Source organism: Eucalyptus grandis, chromosome 9 (genome assembly GCF_016545825.1).
Source record: "Eucalyptus grandis isolate ANBG69807.140 chromosome 9, ASM1654582v1, whole genome shotgun sequence".
NCBI lineage: Eukaryota > Viridiplantae > Streptophyta > Magnoliopsida > Myrtales > Myrtaceae > Eucalyptus > Eucalyptus grandis.
The window spans coordinates 3,079,024-3,093,465 of NC_052620.1; the positions used below are offsets into that span (position 1 = coordinate 3,079,024).

At 39.7% G+C, this 14,442-nt stretch overlaps 1 protein-coding gene across 1 annotated transcript; it reads right to left on the reverse strand.

Annotated features, from left to right (window-relative positions):
- Window positions 1–11,485: 11,485 nt before the first annotated feature.
- Window positions 11,486–13,735, reverse strand: LOC104418093 (putative F-box protein At3g16210). The gene is made up of 2 exons (XM_039301381.1): window positions 13,363–13,735; window positions 11,486–11,696 (listed from the first exon to the last, which is right to left on the reverse strand). Exons 1-2 carry the CDS (start codon window positions 13,619–13,621, stop codon window positions 11,608–11,610), a joined length of 348 nt encoding a protein of 115 aa, XP_039157315.1. The 5' UTR covers window positions 13,622–13,735; the 3' UTR covers window positions 11,486–11,607.
- Window positions 13,736–14,442: the final 707 nt, after the last annotated feature.

A 14,442-nucleotide genomic window follows, 5' to 3' on the forward strand; every position in this document is an offset into this window, starting at 1 on the left:
TTTAATTTTCTTTTTCTTTTTTCTTTTTCTCTTTGGCTTGGTCGCCAGTAATAGCAACGTCCGGCGAGCTCGCCAGAGCCTCACCGTGGCCGCGCGAGATCGCTGTTAGCCAAGCGAGCCTTGCTAGGCCATTGACGAGGCTGTCATCTCCAAAATGATGGGTCGGACTGAACTAAAGCCTTTGGAAGCCATGTTTCCCAACAGATTTCCAATAGTCGGGGTTTTTCAACCAAAAAATGGTCGAAAAGGGAATTTTCTATAGAAAAATAGGGAATTTTCAAAATGATGGGTCGGAATTAACTAAAGCTTTTGGAAGCCATGTTTCCCAACAGATTTCCAAGCTGTCGAGGTTTTTCAGCAAAAAAATGGAATTTTCTATGGAAAAACGAGGGAATTTTCTCTGTGGAATCTTCGTTCTCTTGTTTCCTCGAGGCTCGAGGAAACAAGAGAACGAAGATTCCACGAGAAAATTCCCTGTTTTTCCATAGAAAATTCCATTTATGGCCATTTTTTTGGCTGAAAAACCCCGACAGTGAAAATTTGTTGGGAAACATGGCTTCTAAAAGCTTTACTTCTGTCCGACCCACGATTTTGGGGCTTCCAAAAGCTTTAGTCTAGTCGACCCATCATTTTGGACATCACAGCACCCTGAAGTTCTGGCGAAACAAGAGAACGAAGATTCCACAGAGAAAATTCCTATTTTTCCAAAGAAAATTCCCTTTCCGGCTTTTTTTTTTTTTTTTTTTTTTTGCTGAAAAATCCCAACAGTTGGAGCCAAAACGATTTTAGACATTAATTCTCACTCAAGTTAAAATTAACAAACGTTCGAGAGAAAAAAAGTAATAAAAATCCCTATTAGTATTTTCCCCTAAAAAACCCCGACAGTTGGAAATATGCTTGGAAACATGGCTTCCAAAAGCCTTAGTTCCATACGACACTTCATTTTAGAGATCACAGCACTCTGAAGGCCGTTCAAAACGAGAGAACGAAGATCCAAAATGATGCGTCGGACTGAACTAAAGCTTTTGGAAGCCATGTTTCCCAACAATTTCCAACTGTCGGGGCTTTTCAGCCAAAAAATGGCCAGAAAAGGAATTTCTATGAAAAAACTACAAATAGTTAGATTTACTCGGTCGATGCATTGCAAAATTTGAGATCTCTAGTTACTTATTTTTTCTGAAACTTTCTCAGGCAAAATGGAAGGTGATACATTTATTGCTCTAACAAACGACCGTAGAAAGGTACGACTCTTGGAAAAGCAATTTCCCCATTCGGGGATCGTAGAAAGGTACGGGTCCTGAAAAATGGCCGGAAATGGAATTTTCACGGGCTCATAATAGCAAAATGCAGGAACCTCACACTCCAAACTTCTCCAGGAATCTTGAGTGAATAAATCTTGGCCGAACACTTAGTCCGGCCAAAGCGTCGACAGTTAGCTGGACAGAAGAGAATCCTCACAATTTTATAGTCATTAGACCCAGCATCAAAGCCAAACCCTAAACTTATACAAGCAGCGTACCCGCGAAGAATTGGATTCTCCGGAGCAGGTCGTGGAATGGCCTTGTGCTTTCTGGTGAATAAATTCCACAGATACATTGTCGGATCACTGCCAATTATGAAACTTCTGGTGACACAGATCAAACCATTACACGAACCGACAAAATCGTAACTGTGGAGAGGGCAGCAAAGAGCATTTCGATTTGAGACTTGGAAGGCAGAGTGAGGGACGCATTGGGTAACAGGGAGCACATGTCCTGGAGAGGATCGCACACCAGATGCCAATTGCAGGCGTCCAGAGCGGAGTGGATCAGGTGGAGGGCCACGAAACGTGGATCGTCGATGGTGGAACGCCATGACCGGCAGACGCACCTGAACCGGAGGAGCGATCTCACCGGCAACCGCTTCAGGATGTGGATGGCGACGTCGTGAGGGAGCTTCGGGTCATCGTCGGAGGAGGAACTCATGATGGGCAGGGGTTTGACAAGAAGACTCCTGCTGACAAAGCACAACAATTTTCTTTTGATATCACTCGCTCTCTCTTTCGAAAAGCACCAAATGTCTTCCCCACATAACATAACAGCTAGCGCGGGCATGAAAACTAATTAACATATATAAGATCAATGGAAAAAAAATGCTTGTATGATAGTATTTAATGTACTGTGAAAATAATTATAAAAAAATCAAACTCTAAATAATTATAAATTAATGTTGGACCCATTTTTTTAGTAATTTATATATTATAATAAACTGTTATTTTCACAATATCCTAAAAATTATTATGCTAACAAAACCTTAAGATTATTAATTATTATCATTTCTCAAAGCTTGAAATTTTCTTTTTTGCTTATACAATTTCATGGGAAACGCAATAAGTAAGAGCTAAAATCATATCAACAGACTCTAAAAAACTAATGAGAGACATTATCAATAAGGGTGCGACAACATACTTGAACCCAATTGACTCGAACTGAAAATTTTAGTGGGGGTCTCATTCCAGTGAGCGATAAGTTAAAAAAAAATGAATATCTTCATGATGCAGCTCAATTTGGGTCATGAAAAATAAATACTAAACACTAAGCAACTCCCCTTGGCACCTTTGGCACCACCATTCACCGGACCTCCATGTTCTGCGGCGCCTCCTCCAGATCAACATGAAGAGCTCACCATCAACACTATCAAAACCGTTGTTCATGGTCGTTCGGCTTTCTGTGGAAGTCCAAATCTCGACATCTACGGATGTCCGTATCTCCATAGCCGTGTCCATGCTCGTACACACTTGAGCTCTGTTCTTTTCCTTCTCATCTAGATCTCAATGAGGCTGGCGCATTGTCTTCCATATTGGGAGAAGACACTCTAGATTTTGACTCCGTTCATTTCATAGAAAATAACTTTTAAGAAAATATTTTCTAAATTTTCCGGCGTTCATTTCATGGAAAATGAATTGCTTGGGGAAAATTATTTTTCATGAAGGAAAAAAAGTCTTTTGAACTAAGGGAAAATATTTTTTACTTTTGAAAAATGGAAAATGTTTTCCTCACTTAGTCTATCTTATTTCACATTTCTATAAACCCTCCTCCCCCTTTTCTTCTTTCTTGGCAGGTCACCGGCCACGGTGACAGCTGGGAGGAAGCAAAGAAAATAAAAGTAAAAATAAAAAATCAATAATTGATTTTTTAAAAATAAAAATAATTAAAATCAATTTTAAAAAATAAAATAAATGAAAAAAAGAGTGTATGGAGGAATATATTTGTGACCCAGGGGAACCCCGCACAGCCAACAGCTGGGAGTAAACCCCTGGGGAGGCACGTAGGAAACCACCACCCACGCACCCCGGGTAAGTCGCCAAGTGTCTCCACCTGCCTCCCTGCAACGCAAGTTGCTGGGGCTTCAAACTCCGGCCTCCAGCGTGGAAGTCCTGGAGCCTACCAGCAGAGCCACCCTAGCGGGTGGTTGGAGGAAAATATTTTCCTTATTGAATAACGGAAAATATTTTCCACTTCATTTTCAGGTTTCACTCGAACACCGGAAAATAGTTACATTTTCCTAAAAAATGGTTTATTGAAAAAATATTTTCTAAAAACGTCACATTTTTTGCGAAATGAAGAGGGGCTAAAGTGCCTCATTGCCCATGAAGATGGTCTCAATGATGACGTCTCAGAACTCGTACTGCAATCTCAAGATCCGTCCATGGTGATGTGCTTGACTTATGGAGCACGTTGTATTGAGTTTATGACTCAAGCCGAATTGAACCATCATTTCGGCTCAGGTTCTATATGGGTCGGGTCTCAAGTTAGTCATATAAAAATAAATATCATCCATGTATGAGTCAGTTTGGGTATTGGTGAATGCCCTGCAACCTGAACAAAAACATAAGTCGATTCGTGCATTGCCGGGACGTTCATGTGCAAACCAGTGGTTATCGAAGGCGATTCAAATGCTTCTAGTGCCATGGATCAAACGGAACAGTTCTTCGGCAACCCCATTTCGTCAAAGATCTCATCCGCTACCAAAAAAAAGATTATCGACCATAACACTATCGACAATCTTCATCGACACCGATCAAGATCCATTACAAATTTCTATTGAAAAAGATCCTCGAGCTGTTCTTCAACTTGCACACCGAATTCAACTGTACGCCACATATTTGTACTAAGGCTATGAACTTAGACTTTAGTGACTAATGGTATCCTCCATATTTATTAGGAAAACAAGTAATCATTAATAAACTTATAGTTATTAATCCTGTGGCTGTATCCAAATCCTAGAACCATGCGAGCAGCATACACTTCAACAAATCAATGATCTGAAAGCAAGCTCAAAATCTCCTTATGCTTTCTAGTGTATAATTTCCATAGAAATATTGTTTGATTGTAAACTTTAGCATTAGCATCAGCATTAACAACACAGATCAATCCATTGCACGAACCAGGGCACCACAATTGCTCGGAGGGCTAATGAAAGGAACTTCCATTTTTTACTATGAAACGAGGGTAAAAACTTAACTGGATATAGAGAGTTCATTCAATTGCAAGAAAAGTATCAATCTGTGAGAGGACATAACAATTTGTGCCATTGAAAGCGCAACGCTTCAAGTGCATGGCTGCCAGAGTAGGAAATTTGATCATGCAACGCCACAATTTGGAGATGCATTTGAATCTCATGAGATATTTCACCAGCAATCTCTTGAAATTTTTCAGGACAATCTCATGAGGGAGATTCTTCTCTAGCCTCATCGTCAATGAAGCAAGCCGACTAGGCAAAAAGCTCTAAAACTCAGGTTGATTTTGATCAAAATATGAGTAATTTTGTGAGATAGTAAGAGGACAAAAGGTTGCTCATCATGCTTAGTCTCTTTGTTGTCTGTCGAGTACAATTTTGTTACCTTAGACTTCTCATATAGTGATCTTTAAAGGGAAAGAAATCTCAATATCATAAGATAATTTAGTGATGTTACTATTATAGCAAAAACGGATCAATTTATCCTTCTCTATGTCCCAGCCACCTGAGGCTAGCTCAAAGGCCACACAACGGCCTCCGATGGCCATTTCTGATTAATCACATGGTGATTAACATGGCCTAAAACCGTGAGGACCAGGGAAAGATCTAAATTGGCCCTGAGGCCCCTTGAAAGCCTATATCCTGCTAACCATTTTGCAATTTCATCTATATAAGTTATTCACTACAAATCATTTGCATTTAAACTAAAATCTATGTTTTGAATTGAACCACATGTAATTTTTACGCATGAATTTTTTGAGGTTTCTTTTCATAAAACTTGACATTCACATGGTAAACGTTATCATTTGTTTATAATTCCAATGTTCAAACGCTAATGTAACGAATTAGTCAAAACAAATTGAAAAGAAACTGACGTCTTTTTATCGAGACTCTTTTTATCAAAGAGACTAACGGTGGTTGATATAGGTAGTTTGCGGTTTGATTGATTTTTTTTTAAATCAAAATGTTTGGTTTGAGTTGACGTGCAATCCAAGCCGAACCACAAGCATGCCTAGTACAATTCAGAATGGGGGATATCATTTGATTTTATTGCCGCCATCAATAGATTATGTCGATAATTATTAGCACACCGCGTATCCCTTCAAACTAGATATCCTTCAAATCGATGTTTAAGTAAAAAATATGATCAATCTAAGAACGTGCTGCACAGAAGCAGCAACTTGACCATGAAACAGAATGTTTCTTGCCTTCCACATAAACTAGGTGTTGACATTCCGAAGAAACTTCAACGTTACTTTCTGCTGTTCTATGCCATTTCCCATTTTTGCAAGAGCCAGGTGAACTCAAATTGCCAATCACCACAAATCCTGTTAGTAAAGAAGAGCTCCAGCACCTTGCACCAGAATTTTGAAGAGAAATGCAATTTAAAATCACTTTCCTAGATGTCTTTCATAGGAGGAAGCAGAGAGATTATCTCATATACAGACCACACTCTCAGATGGCTTGACATACAAAATGATCAGTGTATCATTAGATGAAGTGAGACTTCCGACCCAAGAATCATTTGGGGAAATAAAAGAGCGTATCACGATGATATAAAGTCCAATGTTTCCTGTATCGATTAATGCAGCTGTCTGCATGGATCAATCAATGAGCTTACTAGGGATGCATTACCAGTGCTACCAAAAAATCTTGAGATAGGAAACAAAATATAGCAGTCTATAGTTTTACTAGTTGCAATGCCCAAAGATCGAGATGCGTGATTCCAGCCGTGAATAGTTAGATCTTATAGAAGCTGAAAAATACTTATGCTGGCATGTAATTTAACACATACATGCATAGCATTCAAAGAACTACGCCATTTTCTTCCGCATCATCTAAAATCTGCTAGTACCGGCAGCGCTTGAGTTGTAGATATAGTGTTGAGTTGCATACTTTCACTATACAAAGAATACACTTCACTAGTCTAAAGAAAAACTCATAGTGAAGATGAAAATGCTTTCTAAAGCTTGTAAGAAGTAGCAAAAGTAAATGGGAACTACCTCACTACTTTAGGTGGAATTTAGCAATTACTTTATTATTTTTCAAGACTATTCCTACTAATATTGTTAATTCAATTAAAAATTTCCTAAAGCAAACAAGCTATAACCAAATTTTGCAGTCTCCAAATCATTAAACGATCAAACATGTATGCATGCAGATAACAATGTGCCGCTTTGGATGTGAAAATCTAATTCGTGAGGTGAGATAAAGTTTCTGCAATACCTAACCTGAAACGGAAGATACAGGAATCTTACATGAAATCTCATAGAATATAGATAATTATATAGTAAAACATACATCAAGCATATTCATATTTTCTCCAGTAAGCTCTCATTGCTTTCTTCCGTCAATTAGGTTGATTTGTTTACCTACTACTCAAAAAATACACGAAGGATGTGCCAGCCAAGGGCACGATCACCCCAGCCAGCCCCTTTCAATCCGTCATTGGCAAAGTAACAGGACCATATCTAAATTCTTAAAATATGTAAAATTGACATAAGAATTTATTTGATATGTACTTTAAGACCCGCACATCTAATTCATTAGGCAGAGGTGAACCGCAATTCTTTTTTCATCATCAACTTCATAAAACAAGAGGGTCATTAGGTGGAATATTCCCACAAGCAGCTTAATGGGGCAGAGACGAATTACAAGCTGCACTCAAACAAGCATGAACTCCACAAATCTAGAGCGTTACATCAAACAGATGCTAAACTGGACAGATTTTAAGTTTGATCCCTCTAAGAACATATCCTACTGAAACTAGACAGACTTCAAATCAATGTTTGAACATCCTCCAAAAGAAGCAGCAGCTTGACCACAAACCCTTCCAGATAAAATATATGCTGGCATGCCAAAGAAACTAAGAACATTACTTTCTGCTGTTCTTTTCCTTCCCCATTTGCAGGAGACAGGTGAATTCAGATTGCTAACCACCAGAAATTCCTGTTAATAAAGTAGCGCTCCAGCACCTTGCACCAGACTTGAGAGGAAAACTGCACTTCGAATTCACTTTCCCAGATGTCTTATCAAGGAGGAAGCAGAGAGATTATCTCATCTACAGACCATGTTCTTAAAGGGCTGAACTAATAGCTAACATGCCAAATCATCAGTGTAATACAAGATGGAACGAGACTTCCAACCCACGAATAATTTGGGGGGAAAGTGTACTGTGATTATATACTTTCCAATGTTACCTTAATGCATTAATGCAGTTGTCTGCATTGATCAGTAAATGACCCTATTACATATGCATTACCAGTGCTACCAAAAGATCTTGATTTAGGAAACAAAACATAGTAGACTGTAGTGGCACTGTTTGCAACGCAAATCAAATCTGCTAGTAGCAGCAACACTGAAGGCGTATGTGCAGTCTTGAGTCACATACTTTCACTCATACACAGAACACGCCTAGTCTAAAGAAAAAGTGTAAATGCATATGCAATCTTGAGCTTGCAAGAAGTAACAAAAGTAACCACCTCACTTTTTCTGCTGGCCATTTTGTGGCCGGAGCAGATATGAATAAGACCACTTCTTAGATTCAGATGTCTATTTCAACTGTTCCACAAGCAGAATCAATCCGAATTGGCAGTAAATTTAACAGCAATTTAATCATCTCCAAAGCAAGCAAGGCTCTTTACAACAGCGACCAAATTGCACGATGTCGATATTGGAAGTCTTGTGTATTGTCCCTGATCGGATTCCAAGAAACTCAATCGGTACGATATATTTCCATCAGAGGCGAGCCATCAAATCTTGTTACCTCTCCACACGCCTCAAAAGCATGCAGCCGAGTCCAAGACTCAGGCACCCATACTTCTCCATAACCCAAACAGAACAAAAGAAGACCGCCAGAAATCCCGTGTCCATGAAGCTAATGAACACGGCCAGCGAGTTATCTAGTACTGCCATGTACATTTTTAAATTGACAGCATCTACCTGAGAAATCTCTACCGGCAGAGCCATTTCATTAACCACCTCATCTGCAACATCGAACGAGACTATCAATCTGTATCCACCCTCCCCCACAGATCACCCAACTTGCTAGCAAATCAGTGCAGATTCCCGTTGAAGAAGACCGCTGAACCTTGCTCACGTTGACGGTTGTTTTTTGGACTTTCATGATGATGGTTTGCCAGGGATTGAGAAGAAGGGCGAAGGCAGAAAGCCGGAAAGATTTTTGCTGCAGTCCCTCATTTGCCCCCTCTGTCTCTGTTCGTCACGTGACAACCACGTGACATTGCACGGTGTCGTGTCATTATATTTGGGATCGGAACCCTGTTGACCTGAGAACTAGACCAGGCTCTTTTCTTTTACGGTTTTCATTATATTACATGAAAAATCACCATTGTGTCATGTATGAAATTATAGTTTTCTTTTTCTTTTTCTATCCCAGGATAATATACTGAATATATTCAATTTCAATAAATATTTTCTATTTCAAATGATGAACTTACTCCAAACAATTCTTGAAACCGTGGAGGAAGATGAGAGAAAGATAGAGTGAGAGAAGGGGTTACAAGAGTGAAGCTATTCATTGACAACACTCAAGACTAAACCAATGACAAAAATTATGATTTAAATACATTGTATGAGTCATCTTACAAAACTACAATTATCTAATACTTTTACATTAATAAGTTATTCACTGAAAGTCGTTTGCACTTAAACTAGAATCAATGTTATACCGTAACTCGCGCGAGGAGTAATGAATGGAATTTCGATTTGTGACTTGGAAAGCATGGTAAGAGACTCATTGGGAAACGAAGAGCACATATACTGCACTGGACCATTGCCACAATCCATACACACGAGATAGCAATTGGAGGCACCGGAGCGGAATGGCTCAAGTGAAGGGCCACAAAAAGAGGGTCATCGATGGTGGAACACCATGAATCGGGGGAGAGATTCCACCAACGATGTCTTGAGGGGGCTTTGGATTGTCGTCGCTCATGATGGTCAAGGGTTGAGAAGAAAAGCGAGCATGAACTGGTCACAGAAAGCTTTCATTGTTATAATGTTCATCGCCCTAGGCATTCCATCTAGCCTCTAGTTTTAAGGAAAAGGACACAGATGTTGTCTCTGGAACTTTTAATTTATTTAATATGATTTTTGAACTTCGTTTTGTTGAAAAATGTCGTCCGTGATTTTTACTTTATTCAATGTGATTGTTGAATTTTGATCCAATAGTCAATATGATCCCTACATAAATTAACAATTTAAAGATAACATTCCACAATAAAGCAAAATTCATGGATCATTGTGATATCATTCCCTTCCTTTACTACATAACAAACTCTATGAAGTAATTAAGTAAATTAGTTGTTCAATTTGAGGAGGTTTTGTAATCATCAAAGTTCATTTTGGATCCACGGTAGTGATATGCTGCTTGTTAACGCTCCGACAAGATGAAATGGCACGTCAAACATCCATCTCCCCATTGCAAAAGACGTCGAGCCGGGAAGTCATGCTAATCGAACCCAATTTGCTTCTGCACGTACTGGGCTGTTGGGAGGATATGCTCCACCAAGCCTTTCTACCTGTGGCAATTACCACCGGAATCGTCCAAAACTAGTGTGAGAAAACAGAAGTTCCGCCCCCTCTCTCACAAAGCCCAGGATTGCACTCTCAAAGGATAACTTCTCTATCTTCAGGCCTGGGCTCGGGGACGAGAAGATGATGCTTCTCTACCTTGGGATTGGATGTGATGCTCTTTACGTTTACTCTATCTGCAGATAGCGTTGCTTTTCAATAGCTTTACTTGATACCGAGGGTGGAATTGTTTCTGTGAGCAACTAAATTCTTCTCCTTAGAGGCATCACCATGGAGCTTCACGGCCACCTCCTTGGTGCCCCCTCGCGTGCTGTGAGATCACGCACTTATTACTTCGAAAGCACCTCAAGAGTGTATCTAATTCTTAACAAACTGTATCAAATTCTTAAAAGGAGATGAGAGAAAGGAGCCATGACAGCAACCTCAAGAGTGCTAGCTATGCCTCTCGGCTTGCTGCATTGTTTTACGATGCCGTGTCTACCAAAATTTGGCGTCCTACTTAATTAACTCTTTCTATTGGTCTCTTTTTGTTTTACCAAATCTTATTGCATAATACATACAAAAAAGAGAACCTCTGCTCTTTCATACACACATGCACGCGCACACGCGCCACATTTTTTTTTTCACAAGCTTCAATGCATACCAACATATATAAAATAGAGATTGAGGGTTTACCAATCCCTTTGCTGTGGGGAGACGAGTTCCCTTGCGGCATGACAACGGTTGTGGCGGGCCACACGCTGTGTCTCTTGTCTCAAATATGTAGAATATAAATAACAATATTGAATATTTATGGACAAGAATGAGTTAGGCAAATTATCAAACACAGAATATAGAAATGCTAGGTTGAAAATAGTGGTTCGGCTCCAAATTAGTGCCTACTCCACTTTACGAGACCATTCTAAAATTATGCCCAATCCAATATCATATGAGGGTGGTTTATAATGGAGCTTACCAGGTATGAATTGCCAGTGCTACCAAAAAGTCTTGAGATAAAACAAAACATAGTAATGGTTGCACTAGTTGCAATGCCCAGAGATTGAAATGCAAGATTCAAACCGTGAATAGTTTGGTCTTATAGAAGCTGAAAAATGCTTATGTGCTTATGATGCGTCACATCAAACACATACATGCATTGCATTCAAAAAGCTTCGTCATTGCTGTGAGTTTTGGCAATGCTGAAGTTGTAGATGCAGTGTTGAGTTGTATACTTTCACTCATTCAGAGAACACACTTCACTGGTCTAAAGAAAAATTAAAGTCAAAATGAAAATGCATTCTAAAGCTTGCAAGAAGTACCCAAAGTAAATGGGCATCACCTCCCTACCTATGCTCATGCATTACCTCCCTAATACAATTCAGCGTGGGGGATTTCATTTGATTTTATCGTCCCCAGCATTAGATTATGTAGATAATTATTAGCACACCACGTATCCTTTTGAAACTAGATAGCCTTCAAATTGATGTTAAGTGAAAAATTGATCAATGTAAGAACGCGCTGCACAGAAGCAGCAACTTGACCATGAAGCACAATGTTTCTAGCCTTCCACATAAACTATGTATTGGCATTCTGAAGAAACTTCAACATTACTTTCTGCTGTTCTATGCCATTCCCCATTTTTGCAAGAGCCAGGTGAACCCAAACTGCCAATCACCACAAATTCAGTTAATAAAGAAGAGTTCCAGCACCTTGCACCAGACTTTAGAAGAGAACTGCAATTTAAAATCACTTTCTTCGATGTTTTTTTATAGGAGGAAGCTGAGAGATTGTCTCGTATACAGACCACATTCTCAGATGGCTAGACATACAAAATGATCAGTGTATCATTAGATGAAGTGAGACTTCCAACCCACGAATCATTTGGGGGAAAAACAGAGCGTATCGTGATTATACAATGTCCAATGTTTCTTTAGTCAATTAATGCAGCTGTCTGCATAGATCAATAAACGAGCTTACTAAGGATGCATTACCAGTGCTACAAAAAAATCTTGTGATAGGAAACAAAATATAGCAGTCTGTAGTTGCACTAGTTGCAATGCCCAGAGTTCGAGATGCATGATTCCAACTGTGAATAGTTTGGCCTTATGGAAGCTGAAAAATGCTTATGGTGGTGTCGAATTTAACACATACATGCATAGCATTCAAAGAACTTCACCATTTTCTTCTGCATCATCTAAAACCTGCTAGTACCGGCAACGCTGAAGTTGTATATACAGTGTTGAGTTGCATGCTTTCACTCTACAAAAACCAAACTTCACTAGTCTAAAGAAAAACTCTTCTAGAAGCAAAAGTAAATGGGAACCACCTCACTACTTATGCTCCTCATTTAGTAGCCGGAGCATATACGAATAAAACCATTTCTTCTCAATTGATATGTAAGTTTCAACTTTTCTGCAAGTAGAATCAATCTTTCATATTGACAAATGTAGCAACAATCAAGTCATTTCTAAGGTGAAACAAGGCTCTCTACAACAGTGACCAAATCACATTGCATCGATAGTGGAAGATATGTGAGTTGTTGTGTGACCGGATTCCAAGAAACTCGTTCTCCAACATTTATTTCCATCAGAAGCTCCCCATTCCTCGTTAAGCCATCAAATCCTGCTACTAGTCCATAAGCCTTAAAAGTATACAGCTTAGTCCAAGACTTAGGCACACCATACTCCCTCATAACCCAAACAGAACAAATGGAATGCCGTTCAGGAGCCACTGTGGAGACACTAGTGAGCACAGCCAGCAAGTCATTGAATACTGCCAGATACACTTCTGAACCTCTCTCCCACGAATCTCTTCCGGCAGAGCCATTTCATCAAATACCTCACCTGCCACATCGAACAAGACTATGCATCCATTTCTATCCTCATCAGACACATCACGGCGCTTGAAAGCAAACCAATGCAGATTCCCATTCAAAGAAGACCACAGAACTGTCTCTGCAGAAAGCAGGAACCTCACAATCCAAACTTCTCCAGGAATCTGTATTGAGTGAATAAATCTCGCCAAAGCGCGGATGATGACCATATGGATGATGGAGAATCCTCACAATCTTATAATCATTCGACCTTGCGTCGAAGCCAAACCCTAGAACTATATGGGTAGAGCTTTTGGAAAGAAATTCAGGCTCCAGACGGGATCGTCGAACCTCCCTGTGCTTTCTAGTGAATAAATTCCACAGATACATTGACCGGCCATAGCCATCTTCAGCAAATTGCGTGACGCAGATCAAACCATTACACGAACCAACGAAGCCGAAAAGGCTGGAGGAGGCAGCAAACGGAAATTCGATTTGTGACATGGAAAGAGACTCACCGGAGAGCAGAAAGCACAGGGGCTCACTTGGCGGGAGAGGATCGCACCATTCTACACACGCAAGATGCCAATTGGAGGCATCGCGAGCAACGTGCTTCTGGTATAGGTCCACGAAACTAGGGCCGTCGATGGTGGATCGCCATGACCGGCAAACGCACCTGAAGCGGAGGAGCGATCTCACCGGCAACCGCTTCAGGATCTGGACGACGGCGTCGTGAGGGAGCTTTGGGTAGTCGTCATCGGAGGCGGAGGAACTCATGGCGGTCAGGGGTTCAGAGGACGAAGAGGGAGCACTAACTGGAAAATGAACGGTTGATTATGGAAAGCTTTCTCTGTTAGACTCGCCATGGAAGTTAGAAGAAGGTCGAAAGGAGTTCGCTGCGTTACTCCTTTAATCTCTCTATTTGTCACGTGATAACCACGTGATAAATGAGGATTTTATCACGTGACTTGACACGGGGAGTTTTCCATTGTCACGCTCCCGGAGGTTTTTTTTTTTTTTTTTTTTTTTTTTTTTAAATAATAATTTTGATTTCATTATATTATATGAAAAATCTCCATTGTGTCAAATATAAAATTATAGTTTGGAGGAAGGAGAGAAAGAGGGGGGTGGGGGCGGGCAAAAGTGAAAATTCTCAATCACAAAACTTGAGACAAAAAAATTGAAAATTATTAGTTAAACAAATTGTAGGCCGTTTTACAAAACTACAATTGTCTAATCTGTTTATATTTTTTTCTATATAAATATGCGCTAAAAGCCATTTGCATTTGAAATAAGAATCAATACATCAGATCAAATCACGTGTAAGATCTTTGTATGAATTTTTAGAAGTTCCTTTTGATGAAAGGATGATATTGTTGAACTAAACTTCATTTTTTTTTATTTATTTATTTATGATTCTATTGCTTGGGCATTAAGTTAACTAAATAAAGTCGAAACAAAATTAAAATGTCCAATACGAGTTGAAATGTAGTCCATGTCGAGCCACAAGCACACCTAACACAATTGAGCACAAAGGTGACCCTTTTAAATGGGACGATAGTCATAATAATTGAGACGAAGGAAGAATAGTGATAATA